Source organism: Microcaecilia unicolor, chromosome 4, assembly GCF_901765095.1.
Source record: "Microcaecilia unicolor chromosome 4, aMicUni1.1, whole genome shotgun sequence".
Taxonomy (NCBI): Eukaryota; Metazoa; Chordata; class Amphibia; order Gymnophiona; family Siphonopidae; genus Microcaecilia; species Microcaecilia unicolor.
The window spans coordinates 262,240,271-262,262,030 of NC_044034.1; the positions used below are offsets into that span (position 1 = coordinate 262,240,271).

At 47.8% G+C, this 21,760-nt stretch overlaps 1 protein-coding gene across 2 annotated transcripts in view; it reads right to left on the reverse strand.

The window, feature by feature from the left end:
- Nucleotides 1-14,208: 14,208 nt before the first annotated feature.
- Nucleotides 14,209-21,760, reverse strand: part of EDAR (ectodysplasin A receptor) — a 194,240-nt gene continuing 186,688 nt past the window's right edge. For both annotated transcript variants that reach the window (XM_030201478.1, XM_030201477.1), the window contains one exon: nt 14,209-16,642. In XM_030201478.1, coding sequence (XP_030057338.1) covers nt 16,314-16,642 — 329 coding nt within the window. In that variant the 3' untranslated portion in view covers nt 14,209-16,313. The remainder of the gene's footprint in view (nt 16,643-21,760) is intronic.

Sequence of the window (21,760 nt, forward strand, 5' to 3'; positions counted from 1 at the left end):
GATTATCCTTCTCCGCCTAAAGAGGCTGCAACATCTCCTTTGCATAACGTACTGATGGAAGTCCTAATGCGAAACTGATCATTCCCTCTATCTAATCCCATGATCCCAGGAGCTGGGAGTGCATGTGTTCCCTTATCTCGACAATTGGCTGGTAAAGAGCACCTCGGAGGTAGGTGCTCTACAGTACATGCGAATGACTATTCAAGTGCTAGAGCTATTGGGGTTCGTGATAAATTATTCCAAGTCTCATCTCACCCCAGTTCAAAAATGGGAATTCATTGGAGCTCTGTTGAACACAAAGACAGCTCGTGCTTATCTTTCCGAGGCAAGGGCAGACAACCTCCTGTCCCTAGTATCCATAATGCGAGTGTCTCAACAGATCACGGCTCGGCAGATGTTGAGACTCCTGGGGCACATGGCCTCCACAGTTCATGTAACTCCCATGGCACGTCTACACATGAGACCAGCTCAATGGACCCTAGCTTCCCAGTGGTGTCAAGCTGCGGGGGATCTAGAGGATGTGATCCAACTGTCCACTGACGTTCGGAATTCCCTTCAGTGGTGGACGATTTGATCCAATTTGACTTTGGGACGCCATTCCAAATTCCTCAGCCACAAAACGTGCTGACGACAGATGCATCCCTCCTGGAGTGGAGGGCTCATGTAGATGGGCTTCACACTCAAGGAGCTTGGTCCTTTCAGGAAAAAGGTTTTCAGATCAACCTCCTGGAATTGCGAGCAATCTGGAACACTCTGAAGGCTTTCAGAGATTGGCTGTCCAACCAAATCATTTTGATTCAGACAAAATCAGGTTGCCATGTATTACACCAACAAGCAGGGGGGCACCAGATCTTGCCCTCTATGTCAGGAAGCTATCCAGATGTGGCTTTGGCCACACTGTCACGGCATGTTTCTCCAAGCCACTTATCTGGCAGGCGTAAACAACTGTCTGGCCGACAGATTGAGCAGGATAATGCAATCTCATGAGTGGTCACTGAACATGGGCATAGTACGCAAAGTCTTCCGAGCATGGGGCACCCCCTCAGTGGATCTTTTTGCCACTCAGATCAATCACAAGGTCCCTCAGTTCTGTTCCAGGCTTCACGCCCATGAAAGACTAGCGTCAGATGCCTTTCTCCTGCATTGGGGGACAGGCCTTCTGTCTGCGTATCCTCCCATACCTCTAGTAGGGAAGACTTTGCTGAAACTCAAGCAAGACTGCGGAACAATGATCCTGATTGCACCCTTCTGGCCGTGGCAGATTTGGTCCCCTCTTCTTCTGGAGTTGGCCTCCAAGGAACCGTGGAGATTGGAATGTTTTCCAACCCTCATCATCCAGAACGAGGGGTTGCTTCTACATCCCAACCTCCAGTCTTTGGCTCTCACGGCCTGGAAGTTGAGAGCTTAGAATTCGCCTCCTTGGGTCTTTCAGAGGGTGTCTCCCAAGACTTGCTTGCTTCCAGAAAAGATTCCATGAAATGGTGTTACTCTTTCAAATGGAGGAGGTTTGCCGTCTGGTGTGACAGCAAGGCCCTAGATTCTCTTTCTTGTCCTACCCTACACAGACCCTGCTTGAATACCTTCTACACTTATCAGAGTCTGGCCTCAAAACCAACTCAGTAAGGGTTCATAGTGCGATTAGTGCCTATCATTGCCGTGTAGAGGGTAAGGCTATCTCTGGACAGCCTTTAGTTGTTCACTTCATGAGAGGTTTGCTTTTGTCAAAGCCCCCTGTCAAACCTCCAACAGTGTCATGGGATCTCAACGTCGTTCTCACCCAGCTGATAAAAGCTCCTTTTGAGCCACTGAATTCCTGGAAGGTCGTTTTCTTGGTGGCTGTAGGGTCAGTGAGCTTCAGGCCTTGGTAGTGCATGCACCTTATATCAAGTTTCATCACAACAGAGTAGTGCTCCGCCCCACCCTAAGTTCCTGGCAAAAGTGATGTCAGAGTTCCATCTGAACCAGTCAATTGTCTTGCCAATATTCTTTCCCTGTCCTCATACCTGCCCTGGTGAAAGAAGTTTGCATACTTTGGACTGCAAGAGAGCATTGGCCTTTTATGTGGAGCGGACAAAGCTCTTCAGACAGTCCGCCCAGTTGTTTGCTTCTTTCGATCCCAACAGGAGGGGAGTCGCCATCGGAAAACACACAGTCTCAAATTGGCTAGCAGATTGCATTTCCTTCACTTATGCCCAAGCTGGTTTGACTGTAGAGGGCCATGTCATGGCTCATAATGTTAGAGCCATGGCTGCGTCAGTGGCCCACTTAAAGTCAGCCTCTATTGAAGAGATTTGCAAGGCTGCAACGTGGTCATCAGTCCACACATTCACATCTCACTACTGCCTTCAGCAGGATACCCCACGCGACAGTCAGTTTGGACAGTCAGTTTGGGCAGCCAGTGCTGCAGAATCTGTTTGGAGTTTAGAATCCAACTCCACACCCCTAGACCCATTTTTGTTCTGTTCCAGGCTGCACTCTCAGTTAGTTGTTTATGATTTCAGGTCAATCTATATTATGTCCTCGCCGTTGCAAGGCCCAATTGACCAATGCTCATTGTTTTGAGTGAGCCTGGTTGCTAGGGATACCCCACATGTGAGAACAAGCAGCCTGCTTGTCCTCGGAGAAAGCGAAGATACTTACCTGTAGCAGGTATTCTCCGAGGACAGCAGGCTGATTGTTCTCACAAACCCGCCCACCTCCCCTTTGGAGTTGTTATTTATTTCTTTATATGCTTTTTGATTTAACTGACGAGACGTGCTCACGCGATGAGTGGGAAATCAGTCCACGCATGCGCAATGCACACACACCAGAAGACTCTGGCAAAACTTTGTTTTATTTTGCTTGCAAAATGCCGATTCCTGGGCCGATGCAGACGTCGACCCACAAGTGAGAACAATCAGCCTGCTGTCCTCGGAGAATACCTGCTACAGGTAAGTGTCTTCGCTATATCCAACACAGCAATTACATATTTGCCTACATATAGCTAAACTAAATTGTGGTTTTACTTCTCGTATTTCTTAATTTTATAAGATCATCATATCCATTAATCATAAGACTCAAATCTTGAATTAATAAGGATCTTTTTTTTCTTTTGGTCAGCATAAAAGCTTTCAGTAAACATGGCCCTTGATGAAGCAATGTGTGACTCTTTGTTTGTGTTCTAAACCAGGCATAGAGGATAATTTTAGAACCAAGATTTACATGTAAAAAAACAGGCTATGTAAAATTTGCTGCCATATATACATTTAAAAATATAGGCAGGGGTGATGTTATGCGTGGATGAGACGATGGTGCAGGGAGGAGGGCTTTAGATTTGTTAGGAACTGGGCAACATTCTGGGGAAGGGGGAGCCTATTCCGAAAGGATGGGCTCCATCTTAACCAGAGTGGGACCAGGCTGCTGGCATCAGCGTTTAAGAAGGAGATAGAGCAGCTTTTAAACTAGAAATGGGGGGAAGGCCGACAGTCGCTCAAAAGAGCATGGTTCGGGATAAGGTATCTTTCAAAGATATCACCATAACAGGGAAGATAGAGTATCCTGATAGTGAGGTTGCAAAAGAGATTGTAGTAGATCGGGTATCTTTAAATAACAATAAAAATCAGACAAAAGATTGCCAATTAATACTGTCAAGTACTAAGCATGATGTACTTAGGAACAACAAACATAGTTTAAAATGTCTATATGCGAATGCCAGGAGCCTAAGAAATAAGATGGGGGAGTTGGAATATATTGCACTAAATGAAAAATTAGATATAATAGGCATCTCTGAGACCTAGTGGAAGGAGGATAACCAGTGGGACACTGTCATACCGGGGTACAAATTATATCGTAGTGATAGGGTGAATCAGATTGGTGGAGGGGTAGCATTGTATATTAACGAGAGCCTTGAATCAAATAGATTGAAAATTCTGCAGGAAACAAAACACTCCTTGGAATCACTGTGGATTGAAATTCCATGTGCAAAGGGGAAAAGGATAGTGATAGGAGTGTACTACCGTCCGCCTGGCCAGGACGAACAGACGGATGCGGAAATGTTAAAGGAAATCAGGGACGCAAACAAACTGGGCAACACAATAGTAATGGGGGATTTCAATTACCCGCATATAGACTGGGTTAATGTAACATCTGTACACGCAAGGGACATAAGATTTCTTGATGAAATCAAGGACAGCTTCATGGAACAGCTAGTTCAGGAGCCGACAAGAGAAGGAAAAATACTAGACTTAGTCCTTAGTGGTGCTCATGATCTAGTGCAGGGGGTAACGATACGAGGGCCGCTTGATAACAGTGATCATAATATGATCGGTTTTGATATTGGCATTGAAGGAAGTGAAACTAGGAAATCAAGTACGCTAGCGTTTAACTATAGAAAAGGTGATTACGACAAAATGAGAAAAATGGTGAAAAAAAGACTGAAAGGAGCAGCTCGCAGAGTAAAAAACTTGCATCAGGCGTGGATGCTGTTTAAAAACACCATCCTGGAGGTTCAGGACAAATATATTCCACGTATTAGAAAAAAGGGAAAAAAGACTAAACGTCAGCCGGCGTGGCTAAACAGTAAGATAAAGGAAATCATTAGAGCCAAAAAACAATCCTTCAGAAAGTGGAGAAGAGAACCAACTGAAAGTAACAGGATAGATCATAAGGAATGCCAAGCCAAATGCAAAGCGGAGATAAGGAGGGCAAAAAAGGACTTTGAGAAGAAATTAGCGTTGGAAGCAAAAATACATAGTAAAAATTTTTTTAGATACATTAAAAGCAGGAAACCGGCCAAAGAGTCGGTTGGGCCGCTGGACGAAAATGGTGTTAAAGGGGCGATCAAGGAGGACAAAGCCGTAGCGGAGAAATTAAATGAATTCTTTGCTTCGGTCTTCACCGAGGAGGATTTGGGGGGGACACCGGTGCCGGAAAGAATATTTGAAGCGGGGGAGTCGGAGAAACTAAACAAATTCTCTGTAACCTTGGAGGATGTAATGGGTCAGTTCAGCAAGCTGAAGAGTAGTAAATCACCGGGACCTGATGGTATTCATCCCAGAGTATTAATAGAACTAAAAAATGAACTTGCGGAGCTACTGTTAGAAATATGCAATCTGTCCCTAAAATCGAGTGTAGTACCGGAAGACTGGAGGGTAGCCAATGTTACTCCGATTTTTAAGAAGGGTTCCAGAGGAGATCCGGGAAATTATAGACCGGTGAGTCTGACGTCGGTGCCGGGCAAGATGGTGGAGGCTATTATTAAGAATAAAATTGCAGAGCATATACAAAAACATGGACTGATGAGACAAAGTCAGCACGGATTTAGTGAAGGGAAGTCTTGCCTCACCAATCTAATGCATTTTTTTGAGGGGGTAAGCAAACATGTGGACAATGGGGAGCCGGTTGATATTGTATATCTGGATTTTCAGAAGGCGTTTGACAAAGTGCCGCACGAAAGACTCCTGAAGAAATTGCAGAGTCATGGAATCGGAGGTAGGGTATTATTATGGATTAAGAACTGGTTGAAAGATAGGAAGCAGAGAGTAGGATTGCGTGGCCAGTATTCTCAGTGGAGGAGGGTAGTTAGTGGGGTCCCGCAGGGGTCTGTGCTGGGTCCGTTGCTTTTTAATGTATTTATAAATGACCTAGAGATGGGAATAACTAGTGAGGTAATTAAATTCGCCGATGACACAAAATTATTCAGGGTCGTCAAGTCGCAGGAGGAATGTGAACGATTACAGGAGGACCTTGCGAGACTGGGAGAATGGGCGTGCAAGTGGCAGATGAAGTTCAATGTTGACAAGTGCAAAGTGATGCATGTGGGTAAGAGGAACCCGAATTATAGCTACGTCTTGCAAGGTTCCGCGTTAGGAGTTACGGATCAAGAAAGGGATCTGGGTGTCGTCGTCGATGATACGCTGAAACCTTCTGCTCAGTGTGCTGCTGCGGCTAGGAAAGCGAATAGAATGTTGGGTGTTATTAGGAAGGGTATGGAGTCCAGGTGTGCGGATGTTATAATGCCGTTGTATCGCTCCATGGTGCGACCGCACCTGGAGTATTGTGTTCAGTACTGGTCTCCGTATCTCAAAAAAGATATAGTAGAATTGGAAAAGGTACAGCGAAGGGCGACGAAAATGATAGTGGGGATGGGACGACTTTCCTATGAAGAGAGGCTGAGAAGGCTAGGGCTTTTCAGCTTGGAGAAGAGACGGCTGAGGGGAGATATGATAGAAGTGTATAAAATAATGAGTGGAATGGATCGGGTGGATGTGAAGCGACTGTTCACGCTATCCAAAAATACTAGGACTAGAGGGCATGAGTTGAAGCTACAGTGTGGTAAATTTAAAACGAATCGGAGAAAATTTTTCTTCACCCAACGTGTAATTAGACTCTGGAATTCGTTGCCGGAGAACGTGGTACGGGCGGTTAGCTTGACGGAGTTTAAAAAGGGGTTAGATAGATTCCTAAAGGACAAGTCCATAGACCGCTATTAAATGGACTTGGAAAAATTCCGCATTTTTAGGTATAACTTGTCTGGAATGTTTTTACGTTTGGGGAGCGTGCCAGGTGCCCTTGACCTGGATTGGCCACTGTCGGTGACAGGATGCTGGGCTAGATGGACCTTGGTCTTTCCCAGTATGGCACTACTTATGTACTTATGTACTTATGTACTTATGTAGGTAATCCTTGGGCTGGCATTAGGTGGATTTTGTGGTTTGCATGTATACTTTGCAAAATCCAAAATGTAATTACTTAACCCGGTAGACATATAAATGTATTTCTACCTGCTCCAGAGCAGTTGTAAGTATACATGTGTACTTTCCCTTTCTGAACTTGCCTCTTTTTACATATATAGAAGGTAATATTATAAGTTGCTGAACACATGTCATTTGTGTGTGTAAGTGACCAGTTACGTGCACATATGACCTCTTATAGAATACCAGCTACTGGAAAAGTATGCACCATGACCGAATGTCGCACACTTTGCTGGTGAGCATGCGCATGGGTGGAGTTTGGGCAGAGCGCACAAATACCACATAAATTATTGAATGCTAATCATTTATGCATTTTCTAGTACACAACTAAGTACTGGTATTTACACCAGCTATAGGACAGGTGTAAATGATTGTGACTTAAATGTACACACTTTTCTCCGAGGACAAGCAGGCTGCTTGTTCTCACTGATGGGTGACGTCCACGGCAGCCCCTCCAATCGGAAACTTCACTAGCAAAGTCCTTTGCTAGCCCTCGCGCGCCCGCGCGCACCGCGCATGCGCGGCCGTCTTCCCGCCCGAAACCGGCTCGAGCCGGCCAGTCTTCTTTTGTCCGCACTCGGTACGGTCGTGTTTTCGCCGTGTCGAGCCCCGGAAAGTCGACCTCGCGCGTCCAATTTGTTTTGAACGTGTTTTTTTCCTTCGGGAAAGCTTTGTCCTAGTCGGGAAGTGCTCCGGAAACCCCCCGCCGGGTTTCGTGTAAATCCTCCCCGTACTTCCAGCTTTTTTGCCCCGGTAAGTTTTCTTTCGTCGTCGGGGTAGGCCTTTTTTCGGCCTCGGTCGAGATTTTTCTCCCTCTAAATTTGGTGCTTCAAATTTCGCCATTTCGGCTTTTGATTTCGCCGGCGTGATTTTTCCGCCCATGACATCGAAGCCTTCCAGCGGCTTCAAGAAGTGCACCCAGTGCGCCCGGGTTATCTCGCTCACTGATCGACACTCGTCGTGTCTTCAGTGTCTGGGGGCCGAGCACCGCCCTCAGAACTGCAGTCTGTGTTCCCTGCTTCAAAGGCGGACTCAGGTAGCGAGACTAGCCCAGTGGAACGTGTTGTTCTCGGGCTCTTCGTCGGCATCGGCACCGGGATCTTCGAGTGCATCGACGTCGTCAGCGTCCAGACCATCTTCCTCGGCCGCCCCTGCATCGAGTGCATCGAGGCATCGGGCCTCTGCATCGGCGCCGAGACATCGGATAGCTGCATCGACGTCGGTGGTACCAGGACCTCGTCTGCTGATGTCGTCGGACGGTGGTGCATCGGGTGGAGTGCAGGTGAGGGCTGTCCATTCCCCTGCTGGTGGCGGTGAGCCCTCGGGTGGGTCTCCGCCTACCCTGAGGGCTCCTGCGGTACAGCCCCCCCGAGATCGACCTTCTTCAGTCTCGGCCCCGAGGAAGCGACGGATGGATTCGACGTCCTCCTCGTCGGTGCCGGGGAGCTCCGGTGACATGCTTCGGAAGAAATCGAAGAAGCATCGACACCGGTCTCCTCCCCGTGTCGGCACCGAGAGCTCTGGGTCGCCGAGGGATTCGGCACCCAGCAGGCATCGGCACCGAGAGGACCGCTCACCCTCTGTTCAGGAGGTGTCGATGCGCTCCGCTCTGGACAGCCCGGAACAGCCTCCACGCCCGGAACAGGTACTGACGTCGACGCCTGCATCGACCTCTCAGCCTTTCTCTGCAGCCGCTCTAAACGAGAGCCTCCGGGCCGTTCTCCCAGAGATTCTGGGAGAGCTGTTGCGCCCTACCCCTCCGGTACCGGCGGTGCTTGCGCCACCGGTACCGTCGAGCGTGGCGCCGGCTGGCCCATCGCCCAGGTTGAGGTCCCCGACGTCGGTACCGCGTGCGGTACCGACCGCGGCCACCTCCCAGGAAGGCTCCCCGACTACGTCGGCGGAGGGAGCTTCGCCGATGCGGGCGAGGGAGTCTACCTCTCGACGCCCCCATCGTGGACGGGGTTCCACGGAGTCGAGCAGGGCGAGGTTGCAGACACAGGTCCGTGAACTTGTGTCTGACACCGAGGGTGAGGCCTCGTGGGAGGAAGAGGAAGATCCAAGATATTTCTCTGACGAGGAGTCTGAGGGTCTTCCGTCTGATCCCACTCCCTCTCCTGAGAGACAGCTTTCTCCTCCCGAGAGTCTGTCTTTTGCCTCCTTTGTCCGGGAGATGTCTACGGCCATCCCCTTCCCGGTGGTTGTGGAGGACGAGCCCAGGGCTGAAATGTTTGAGCTCCTGGACTATCCTTCTCCACCTAAGGAAGCGTCCACTGTTCCCTTGCACCATGTCCTGAAGAAGACATTGCTTGCGAACTGGACCAAGCCATTAACTAATCCCCACATTCCCAAGAAGATCGAGTCCCAGTACCGGATCCATGGGGACCCAGAGCTGATGCGCACTCAGTTGCCTCATGACTCTGGAGTTGTGGATTTGGCCCTAAAGAAGGCTAAGAGTTCTAGGGAACATGCTTCGGCGCCCCCGGGCAAGGACGCTAGAACCTTAGACTCCTTTGGGAGGAAGGCCTACCATTCCTCTATGCTCGTGTCCAAGATCCAGTCTTACCAGCTCTACACGAGCATACACATGCGGAATAATGTGCGGCAGTTGGCGGGCTTGGTTGATGCTCTTCCCCCTGAGCAAGCCAAGCCTTTTCAGGAGGTGGTCAGGCAGCTGAAGGCGTGCAGAAAATTCCTGGCCAGAGGAGTTTATGACACTTTTGATGTTGCGTCCAGGGCCGCTGCTCAAGGTGTGGTGATGCGCAGGCTCTCATGGCTGCGTGCCGCCGACCTGGAGAATAGAATCCAGCAGCGGATTACGGACTTGCCTTGCCGTGCGGATAACATTTTTGGCGAAAAAGTCGAGCAGGTGGTAGAGTCTCTCCACCAGCGGGACACCGCATTCGACAAGTTCGCCCGCCGGCAGCCTTCAGCTTCTACCTCTACAGGTAGACGATTTTTTCGGGGGAAGGAAGACTGTTCCCTATACTTCTGGCAAGCGTAGGTACAATCCTCCTTCCCGACAGCCTGCGGCCCAGGCTAAGCCCCAGCGCGCTCGCTCTCGTCAGCAGCGTGCGAATCAGCAAGGCCCCGCGGCTCCCCAGCAAAAGCAAGGGGCGAGCTTTTGACTGGCTCCAGCAGAGCATAGCCGACATCCAAGTGTCAGTGCCGGGCGACCTGCCTGTCGGAGGGAGGTTGAAAGCTTTTCACCAAAGGTGGCCTCTCATAACCTCCGATCAGTGGGTTCTCCAAATAGTCCGGCAAGGATACACCCTCAATTTGGCCTCTCAACCTCCAAATTGTCCACCGGGAGCTCAGTCCTACAGCTTCCAGCACAAGCAGGTACTTGCAGAGGAACTCTCCGCCCTTCTCAGCGCCAATGCGGTCGAGCCCGTGCCATCCGGGCAAGAAGGGCTGGGGTTCTATTCCAGGTACTTCCTTGTGGAAAAGAAAACAGGGGGGATGCGTCCCATCCTAGACCTAAGGGCCCTGAACAAATATCTCGTAAAAGAAAAGTTCAGGATGCTTTCCCTGGGCACCCTTCTCCCCATGATTCAGCAAAACGATTGGCTATGCTCTCTGGACTTGAAGGATGCCTACACACACATCCCGATACTGCCAGCTCACAGACAGTATCTGCGATTTCAGCTGGGCGCACGCCACTTCCAGTACTGTGTGCTACCCTTTGGGCTCGCCTCTGCGCCCAGGGTGTTCACAAAGTGCCTAGCTGTGGTAGCAGCGGCGCTTCGCAGGCTGGGAGTGCACGTGTTCCCATATCTCGACGATTGGCTGGTGAAGAACACATCCGAGGCAGGAGCCCTGCAGTCCATGCAGATGACTATTCGCCTCCTGGAGCTACTGGGGTTTGTGATAAATTACCCAAAGTCCCATCTTCTCCCAGTGCAGAAACTCGAATTCATCGGAGCCCTGCTGGATTCTCGGACGGCTCGCGCCTATCTCCCAGAGGCGAGGGCCAACAACTTGTTGTCCCTCGTCTCGCGGGTGCGAGCGTCCCAGCAGATCACAGCTCGACAGATGTTGAGATTGCTGGGCCACATGGCTTCCACAGTTCATGTGACTCCCATGGCCCGCCTTCACATGAGATCTGCTCAATGGACCCTAGCCTCCCAGTGGTATCAGGCCGCCGGGGGTCTAGAGGACGTGATCCACCTGTCCACGAGTTTTCTCGAATCCCTGTATTGGTGGACGATTTGCTCCAATTTGACTCTGGGACGTCCCTTCCAAATTCCTCAGCCTCAAAAAGTGCTGACCACGGATGCGTCTCTCCTGGGATGGGGAGCTCATGTCGATGGGCTTCACACCCAAGGAAGGTGGTCCCTCCAAGAAAGCGATCTACAGATCAATCTTCTGGAGTTGCGAGCGATCTGGAACGCTCTGAAGGCTTTCAGAGATCGGCTGTCCCATCAAATTATCCAAATTCAGACAGACAATCAGGTTGCCATGTACTATGTCAACAAGCAGGGGGGCACCGGATCTCGCCCCCTGTGTCAGGAAGCCGTCAGCATGTGGCTCTGGGCTCGCCGTCAAGGCATGGTGCTCCAAGCCACATATCTGGCAGGCGTAAACAACAGTCTGGCCGACAGGTTGAGCAGGATTATGCAACCTCACGAGTGGTCGCTCAATTCCCGTGTGGTGCGACAGATCTTCCAGGCGTGGGGCACCCCCCTGGTGGATCTCTTCGCATCTCAAGTGAACCACAAGGTCCCTCAGTTCTGTTCCAGGCTTCAGGCCCACGGCAGACTGGCGTCGGATGCCTTCCTCCTGGATTGGGGGGAAGGTCTGCTGTATGCTTATCCTCCCATTCCTCTGGTGGGGAAGACTTTGTTGAAACTCAAGCAAGACCGAGGCACCATGATTCTGATTGCTCCCTTTTGGCCGCGTCAGATCTGGTTCCCTCTTCTTCTGGAGTTATCCTCCGAAGAACCGTGGAGATTGGAGTGTTTTCCGACCCTCATCACGCAGGACGAAGGGGCTCTTCTGCATCCCAACCTCCAGTCCCTGGCTCTCACGGCCTGGATGTTGAGGGCGTAGACTTTGCCTCTTTGGGTCTGCCAGAGGGTGTCTCCCGCATCTTGCTTGCTTCCAGGAAAGACTCCACTAAGAGAAGTTACTTCTTTCATTGGAGGAGGTTTGCCGTCTGGTGTGACAGCAAGGCCCTAGATCCTCGCTCTTGTCCTACACAGACCCTGCTTGAATACCTTCTCCACTTGTCTGAGTCTGGTCTGAAGACCAACTCCGTAAGAGTTCACCTTAGTGCAATCAGTGCATACCATTACCAAGTGGAAGGTAAGCCGATCTCAGGACAGCCTTTAGTTGTTCGCTTCATGAGAGGTTTGCTTTTGTCAAAGCCCCCTGTCAAGCCTCCTACAGTGTCATGGGATCTCAATGTCGTTCTCACCCAGCTGATGAAACCTCCTTTCGAGCCACTGAATTCCTGCCATCCGAAGTACTTGACCTGGAAGGTCATTTTCTTGGTGGCAGTTACCTCGGCTCGTAGAGTCAGTGAGCTTCAGGCCCTGGTAGCCCAGGCCCCTTACACCAAATTTCATCACAACAGAGTAGTCCTCCGCACTCACCCTAAGTTTCTGCCAAAGGTTGTGTCGGAGTTCCATCTGAACCAGTCAATTGTCTTGCCAACATTCTTTCCCCGTCCTCATTCCTGCCCTGCTGAACGTCAGCTGCACACATTGGACTGCAAGAGAGCATTGGCCTTCTATCTGGAGCGGACACAGCCCCACAGACAGTCCGCCCAATTGTTTGTTTCTTTTAATCCCAACAAGAGGGGAGTGGCTGTAGGGAAACGCACCATATCCAATTGGCTAGCAGATTGCATTTCCTTCACTTACGCCCAGGCTGGGCTGGCTCTTGAGGGTCATGTCACGGCTCATAATGTTAGAGCCATGGCAGCGTCGGTAGCCCACTTGAAGTCAGCCACCATGGAGGAAATTTGCAAAGCTGCGACGTGGTCATCTGTCCACACATTCACATCTCATTACTGTCTGCAGCAGGATACCCGACGTGACAGTCGGTTCGGGCAGTCAGTTCTTCAGAACCTGTTTGGGCTTTAGGATCCAACTCCACCCCCCGAGGGCCCTGTTTGTTCTGTTCCAGGCTGCACTCTCAGTTAGTTGGTAAATTTTTTAGGTCAATCTCAGTTATGTCCTCGCCGTTGCGAGGCCCAATTGACCATGGTTGTTGTTTTGAGTGAGCCTGGGGGCTAGGGATACCCCATCAGTGAGAACAAGCAGCCTGCTTGTCCTCGGAGAAAGCGAATGCTACATACCTGTAGAAGGTATTCTCCGAGGACAGCAGGCTGATTGTTCTCACAAACCCGCCCGCCTCCCCTTTGGAGTTGTGTCTTCCCTTGAAGTGTATTGTCTTGCTACATACTGGACTGGCCGGCTCGAGCCGGTTTCGGGCGGGAAGACGGCCGCGCATGCGCGGTGCGCGCGGGCGCGCGAGGGCTAGCAAAGGACTTTGCTAGTGAAGTTTCCGATTGGAGGGGCTGCCGTGGACGTCACCCATCAGTGAGAACAATCAGCCTGCTGTCCTCGGAGAATACCTTCTACAGGTATGTAGCATTCGCTTTATAGCAACTTGCTCTAGTATTCTATAAATAAATGTAGGCGCTTACTTTTCTTTGTAGAATAGTCTTGAAATAGGTGCCATAACCAGTGCCTTTGCTTTGACACTGTTTCCTCTAAGCTGAGTGGGAGTCCTCCAAGGTAATGCTTACTGCAGGGTGCACTGAGGTGTATATTGTGTTTTCAGTCACTAGAGACAGGCAGGAGTTCTGCAGAGCTTGCCTGTCCCTCACTATGGGGTCCTTTTACTAAGCAGCGGTAAAAAGTGGCCTGCGGTAGCATGGATGCGTGAAATTGGCACGTGCTGGGCCATTTTTTTACTGCGGCTGGAAAAAATGGCTTTTAAAAATGGGGGCAGTAAATGGTCATGTGCTAAAATTAAAAGTAGTGCATGGCTATTTACTGCCTGAGCCTTTACTGCCACCCGCTGACCTAGCGGTAAGGGCTCATGCACTACTCGTGCGGTAATCAGGCAGAGTGCACCAATGTGGCTGCACTGCCAATTACCGCCAGGAACGCCCCTGCAGTAGAAAATAGAAAAATATTTTCTACAGCGTGAAACAGCGCATACCAACTTTGAAATCACTGCAGGGCACCCATGCTACCGTTGCAGTAGTGCTGATTTGGTATGTGCTACCCGTGTGTTAGCCCTACCGCTGCTTAGTAAAAGGACCCCTGTGATAGTGAAACAGTAGGACTGTATGTGGAGGACTCCCACTCAGCTTAGAGGGAACAGTGGCCATTGATAGAATGATACGCATTACAGCTGCGTTCATTAGTGTGACTGATTCTAAGCCCACGTCCATAATGTTGTCAATCAATTAAATCATAAATTAAGGAAAGCATTTTTTTCAAGATCACAGTCTATTGAAGCAATACACAGTTTCTCATAAATTATAAAATTAGGCATTTAAAACTGCAGCTGCAAATGTGCACAATTGTGGCATTCTGTATATTACATTTTTTTGCATCTAATTACAATTCTAGTGTATCACAGTATTTATCATATCTTGAAAGGCAAGATATTTGGTTTTCTTCTTCAAAGAAACGGCAGATTTGTTATTAAAAAAAACACCTCATCAGTAGTTTTTGAAATCCCAATGCTTGGGATAAGCTTTTACACCAGGATATTACTAAGACCAAAACCTCTAATAATATGGAAGTCGAAAATATTTATCTGTTAAGGGGGCAACTCTACAACTGGGCACCTCCATTTAGGCATCCCAAGGGTGCATGGTGGGCACCCTGATTCCATTATAGAATACAAGTGTAACCCGGTATCAGTGCATCTAATAATCTTGTGCCTGTAGTTACAGCAGCCATAGACCTGACATAGCTGCGGCTGTGTAAATCCAGCAGGGTTGAGCATAACTTACAGTCTTCTGTAAGTTATAGCCTAAATTCTGGAAATGGCACCCAAATTCTATTAACAGCGCTCTGAATTGGGTGCTGTTTATAGAATAGTGCGAAGCGCCAGATCCATGTCCAACTTTTGGGTGTGAGGATTTACACTAACTGAAACCTGGTGTAAATCCTCGTGCATACATTAGGTGTAGATCTCCCGAATTCTATAATACTGTGTGCATCTTTAATGAATGCCCCGATCCTTCCCATGCTAAAATGCTAAAAGATTGTGTGTGCATCTTTATAGAATGGTACATAGCAAGATACATGCACAAATGCAAATTGTTGCCAATGACGCCAATAATTATTAGCAGCCAATTATTGGTGCTAATTGGCTCGTTATTCAATTAAATTGTGAACGCAGACAGGGTGTGTGCCCATATTTGCATGTGCAATTTTTAGTACCGTATATAGAATCTGGGGGTATGTGCCTAAATGGGAGCCCTATTTCCCATGTATACACACCCCTTGCATTTACATGCCATGTAAGCTGGGTGCCATTTCAGAAATGTGTTTTGGCATCCTGCTGGCATTTTTGCAGGAAAACGCACGTTTATGCACATAGGTGTTAATGTTTTTAACATTTATGTGTGCATGGGGTGCATAAATACGGGCACCTGGATTATAGCATTGCCCTTTAAAAGCATATAGGATGGGAGACCCTGGAGCTGTTACTTTTACTTGTGCAGATAATGGCCATTGTCCTTAGCGTGCCCTCTCTCTACCAGTGAAAAGCTGCAGTCGCTGTGTTTGAACTTCATTTCTGGAGCAGGAGTGCCTACTTCATGTAAGAAGAAGTGCTAAGGACTCCGCTGATCATCGTTTGTTCTACTACAATTATTGCTGGTTAATCCAAGTAAGCCAAAAGAAAAAAAAACTTCATGTATTAAAAGGAACAACAAAAATAAAAACCTTCAGAGTAACAAATCAAACACCTTGGTCATTTCAAATACAGTACTGATAAATACAGCACAAAGGGACCGGATTTGATTTGATCGACTTGTTAAATCATTTCTAAATGAAGTCTTTGTAGGCAATTGTATCCTTAGCTGCTGGATGTCAAAGCAGAACAGCTTCTCCTAAGCTGATACAAAGAATTGGGACCAGTAGTGTAAATTCCACTTAAAGTGATCCCTGTGGTGCAGGGGACCCACATAGTCCTTCCCCTGCTCTAGGAGCCCTTTCAGACATCTTGCTTGGGGACCTTACATTTGGACTTCTTCCACTGACTGGGACATCAGTTTAGTAATGACCATAGCTAAGCTCTAACATTCCATCAGCTCCCTTGCTTTTTAATGAAATATTCTTTAATTGTTGCTAGAGGTTTGCAACTGTCTTTCTTGTCTTTTTTTCTGTGTATTATTGTTTTAATGTTTGTGGTGCACACCTCAGCCATAGTATGAATTCTAAAGCCAGAGAATGTTAATCTGGTCCCAGTGTTAGCTATTTTGTGTCTGCTGCCTTCTATGGTTTGAGTCTTCTCAGGTCCTGCCAGTCAGTTCAACTCTGCTTGCTCTTTGACCAAAGGCAAAAGGAAGAGAAGATCAGAGTTTCCACAAGAAGGTGTTGTGAATCACAAGTTGTCACTTTTAGTTGGGGTGACTGGGCTAGGAGGAGGCTGTGCCCATTCTATAATATCAGTGCAGAGGGACTCCACAGCATCAAGCCGCTCAATCTGTACCAGTCTGGTGAGTAAGTCTGGAATACTGTAGCCAGCTGTACTGATACGGTCAAAAAGCTGCAGCCCATCTGTCATGCCACCTATTTCATCTCTCTTCAGCCCAAAGCTCTCGGCAAGATGACGCCACGTTTTCACTATAGCTTTCTCTGTGTTGTACGTAGAACTGAGCATCCTGCTGGTCTTTTCCAAACAATCGAAAGGCAGCTCTGTAGGACTGAGACCTGCAAGTGTACATTTTAAGGTGAGACTCAAAAAATGTTCAAAGAAATTTCAGTTAACAAAAGGCTTCCCTATGAAAAGAGGCAATGATTTACTGAATGTATATATGGAACCCAATATGTGCTTGACCATTGGGTCATCAGCACATGTGCAGAAACCTATGTACTTATAGCCAAATATATATATATATATAGGTAATCAAGGTTGGAAAAGAGATGTCTAGGTTGGGATGTTCATAATTTATAAAGTGATTCTTTTACTAAGCTGCGGTAAAAAGTAGCCTTCACGCACCCTTATGAAAGGTTTTCCGGCGCTCTAAGGCTGTTTTTACAACAGCTGGAAAATGACAGATTTTCCATTTTCTGAATTAATGGCCATATGCTAATGTTCATACACAAACTGTAGCACAGGTATAAAGAACAAGTTCCAGCCACACACTGTGCACAATATTATATATATTCTTATAGTGTTAACACGATCAATATTCCACAGATTGTTTTCTGTTTTAAGGGTTTTAGATTTTTTTCATTAGGAGGAAAAAAGACTTCAGAAGCCTACCGTGCTCAGTGCCGCAGCACAGACAAGTTTTTAGCACTAAATAGGTACACAGCTTGATCAGGGGTCTTTTACCTTGTGCCTGTACCCCATCTGCCATTATCTAAGCAGCAAATAACGGCAGATGGGGTACAGGCACAAGATAAAAGCAGGCAGTTCCCTTGAAAAAGCCGGTGGCGAAACGGGTCCCCGTTGCGATTGCTGCAAGAAATTAAGCGCTGGCTATTTGTGCTTGATAAAAGAAGTTCTATTTTGATATTTTAATTGCAAAGAAAAAAGAAATAAAAACAGAGGTTTTTTGACCCATGATCGAGCTGTGTACCTATTTAGTGCTAAAAACTGTCTGTGCTGCGGCACTGAGCACGGTAGGCTTCTGAGGTCTTTTATCCTCCTAATGAAAAAATCTAAAACCCTTAAAACAGAAAACATCTGGGGAATATTGATCATGTTAACACTATAAGCATATGCTAACATTAGTGCGTGGCCATTAACCAAAATTAACGTGCGAGCCCATACTGCCACCTATTTTGCCAGTCAGCATGTGATAACGTGGCTATGCTGATTTACGTTGTCATGCCCACTCTCTGCCGCCAGACTGGTTTGTCTGCGCACATTAAGCTTTTACCATAGCACACCTCAGCGCATCCTTTGATAAGCCTTTTTAAGCTGCAATAAGCGCACACTAGCACGTGCTGTAATTTAATAAAAGGAGCCCAAAATGTTTGGACAAAGGCTTCCTGAACATGCCTTTTATAAAATGCACATAAAGCTATGGAAAATGTTTATGTATTTAGTGGCACACATGGTAGGAGCAGCACTTTTACAAAAAAAAAAAAAGTAAAAAAGAGCACATCACTTGGGGCTTTGTACAGAAAAAAAGCAGCAAGTACACATGCAAACAGCAGACTACATGTGGAAATCGCAAACTGTACAAAATTGCAAGTCAATGTAGAGCCAAGTAAGGAACCAAGTTATATTTGTTTGCTTTTCAAGTGGGGTGTAATATACAAACAAAGCTGAGCTCCTAAATTTTGCCCCATCCTTGGCCACCTTTAAATCTAGACTGAAAGCCCACCTCTTTAACATTGCTATTGACTCGTAACCACTTGTAACCACTCGCCTCCACCTACCCTCCTCTCCTCCTTCCTGTACATATTAATTGATTTGATTACTTTATTTTTTGTCTATTAGATTGTAAGCTCTTTGAGCGGGGACTGTCTTTCTTCTATGTTTATGCAGCGCTGCGTACGCCTTGTAGCGCTATAGAAATGCTAAATAGTAGTAGGTTCCTAAGGGGTCCTTTTACTAAGCTGCAGTAAAAGGGGGCCTGCGCTAGCGTCAGCATGTGTTTTGATGCATGCTGAGGCTTCCTTTTACTGCAGCGTGTAAACAGCTGCCTATTTTTGAGAAATAGATGGCCGTGTGGTAAGTGAATCACTTACCGCATGGCCATTTTGGCGGGAAGCCCTTACTGCTACCCACTGAGATGGATAAATATGGGATACAGAGGAGAGAAACAGATGCTGGACATTGGGGGAGAAAGAGAAAGATATGCTAGACATGGGGGGAGAGATGCTAGATACAGAGGAGAGAAAGAGATGGTGGACACAGAGGGGGAAGAACAGAAAGAGATGCTAGATACAGAGGGGGAGAGAGAGATGTTGGACGTAGTAAGGACAAGGGAGGAGAGAGATGCTGGACACATAGGGGAGATAGAAAGATGCTGGACATGGGGGGAGAAAGAAAGAGATGCTGGAGAAAGAGAGAGATGCTGGACACAGAGGGGGAGGAACAGAGAGAGAGAGAAAAAAGAGACAGATGCTGGACACTGAGGGGCGAGAGAGAGAGGTGCTGGACAAGGGGGAGAGAGAGAGGTGCTGGACAAGGGGGAGAGAGAGAGAGGTGCTGGACATGGGGGAGAAGAGAGAGATGCTGGACATGGGTGGAGAAAGAAAGAGATGCTGGACACAGAGGGGAGGGAATAGAGAGAGATACTGGATATAGAGGAGAGGGACAGAGAGAGATACTGGACATAGAGGACAGGGAGCGAGAGAGAGCAAGAGATTATGGATACAGAGGGGAGAAAGAGAGAGAGAGAGAGTGAAAGATGCTGGACACGAGGGGAGAGGGGGAGAGAGAATGAGATGCTGGACACAGGGAGGAGATAGAGAGAGATGCTGGAAACAGGGGGCAGAGAGAGAGGGAAGTAATGGGCACAGGCATAGGAGCCAACTTTTCAAAATTATTGGGGGTGCTAAGCCCAGTGGAAATAACCCTTCCCTAGACACATACAAGAAATTTTCTCAATATTGGGGGTGCTCAAGCACCCACAGCACCCACAGAGTTGGCTCCTATGGGCACAGGGGACAGAGAGAGAGTGGAGAAACTGGACAGGCGAGAGAGCAAGAGAGGGAAGACACTAACCCCCTAATTCTATAAAAGTCACCCAAAATTGCGCATGCAAATTAAGGCAGAAGCCCAATTTGCGCACACATTAGTGCCAATAATTGGCTTTTTAATAAGCAATTGGAATCAATTAAGATGTACGCGTGTAAATTTAGGCACGTGATCCGCACCTAAATTTTATGCACATCCCCAAAAAGGGGGTGTGGAAATGGGAGGGTCATGGGCAGTTCGGGGACAATTTTTTTAGGAGTGATTTATAGAAGTCACCCCTAAATGGAGAAGGGTGAGAGGGAGATTCCTGACAAAGAAGGAGAGAGTACTACTACTACTACTACTTCACATTTCTAAAGCGCTACTAGGGTTACGCAGCGCTGTACAATTTAACATAGAAGGACAGTCCCTGCTCAAAGAGCTTACAATCTAAAGGACACGTGAACAGTCAGTCTGATAGGGGCAGTCAAATTGGGGCAGTCTGGATTTCCTGAAAGGTAAGAGTTAGGTGCCGAATGCAGCATTGAAGAGGTGGGCTTTAAGCAAAGACTTGAAGATGGGCAGGGAGGGGGCTTGGCGTAAGGGCTCTGGAAGGCTGTTCCAAGCATAGGGTGAGGCGAGGCAGAATGAGTGGAGCCTGGAGTTGGCGGTGGTGGAGAAGGGTAATGAGAGGAGGGATTTGTTCTGTGAACGGAGGTTTCGGACGGGAACGTAAGGGGAGATGAGGGTAGAGAGGTAGTGAGGGGCTGCAGACTGAGTGCATTTGTAGGTAAGAAGGAGAAGCTTGAACTGAATGCGGTATCTGATTGGAAGCCAGTGAAGTGACTTGAGGAGAGGGGTGATATGAGTATAGCGGTTCTGGCAGAATATAAGACGTGCAGCAGAGTTCTGAACAGATTGAAGGGGGGATAGGTGGCTACGTGGGAGGCCGGTGAGGAGTAAGTTGCAGTAGTCAAGGCGAGAGGTAATGAGAGCGTGGACGAGAGTACGGGTGGTGTGTTCAGAGAGGAAAGGGCGAATTTTGATGATGTTAAAGAGGAAGAAGCGACAGGTCTTGGCTATCTGCTGGACATGCGCAGAGAAGGAGAGGGAGGAGTCAAAGATGACTCCGAGGTTGCGGGCAGATGAGACAGGGAGGATGAGGGTGTTATCAACTGAGATAGAAAGCGGAGGAAGAGAGAGGGGAGAGATTCTGGATATGGGGGGAGGGGAAGTTACTGACAGGAAAGAGATGGGGAATGGTGGCTAGAAGAGAGAAAGAAATGAAAAGATGTAGGTAGATGCAGTAAAAAGAGTGAGACTGAGGAGTAAAATCTTAGTGGATAGAGAGATAGAGCAAGCTGAGAGGTAAATACCAATGTCTGAGATGGATGTAGGAGAGAAATTAAGGAAGATGTGAGGGAAGAGAAGAAGTATCAGATGGACTGGTGACCCTGGAAAGAAAGTTAAGAGAAAACAAAGAAAGCAGAAACCAGAGACTGAGACCAATATGATTAGAAAATAAAATGGCCAGACAACAAAAGGTAGAAAAAAATTTATTTTCAGTGTAGTGATTTAAATATATTGATTGTTGGAATTTACATCTGCTAACTTTATATTTTGCACAGTATAAGGGGAGTCGCATCTCCTTTTTCTCCGATTTCCGGCATGCAGAGTGTGGCTTCTTGGTGGTTCAAGTTTAATTTTTGTGTATATATTTCTATTTTTAATTTGTGGTCACTTATTCTGTAGGGTCTATCTATATTTTAAGAGTGTGACTGAGACCAGGTATTCGGTTAGCACAGAGATTCTATGTAAGGCCAACTTGTTTAGTTTCCCAGTAGGTATATTGATATTCTAGAACCTTCTTTGAAATGCTACTGCTAATCCGTAATGGCAGTCTTGCAGTACTACTGCTAGGGGGTTCAAGCTGCCATATAAGGTCTTGTTTCTTTTATATGGCAGCTCGAACCCCCTAGTGGCACCATTTTGAAGAAGGCAGTCACCAGTGCAGGAGCATGTGGGGATTCATCCTGCCCCAATCTCATCTTGGACCCCTAGGGTGAGTCGGGGCTATGCAGGTGAGCTGGCTGGCTATAAGGGAGTTGATGTGCATGTGTGTGTGGGGGGAGGGAGGGGGGGCTAACAAAACAAACGTTGGCTCAGGGCACCACAATCCCTTGACTCAG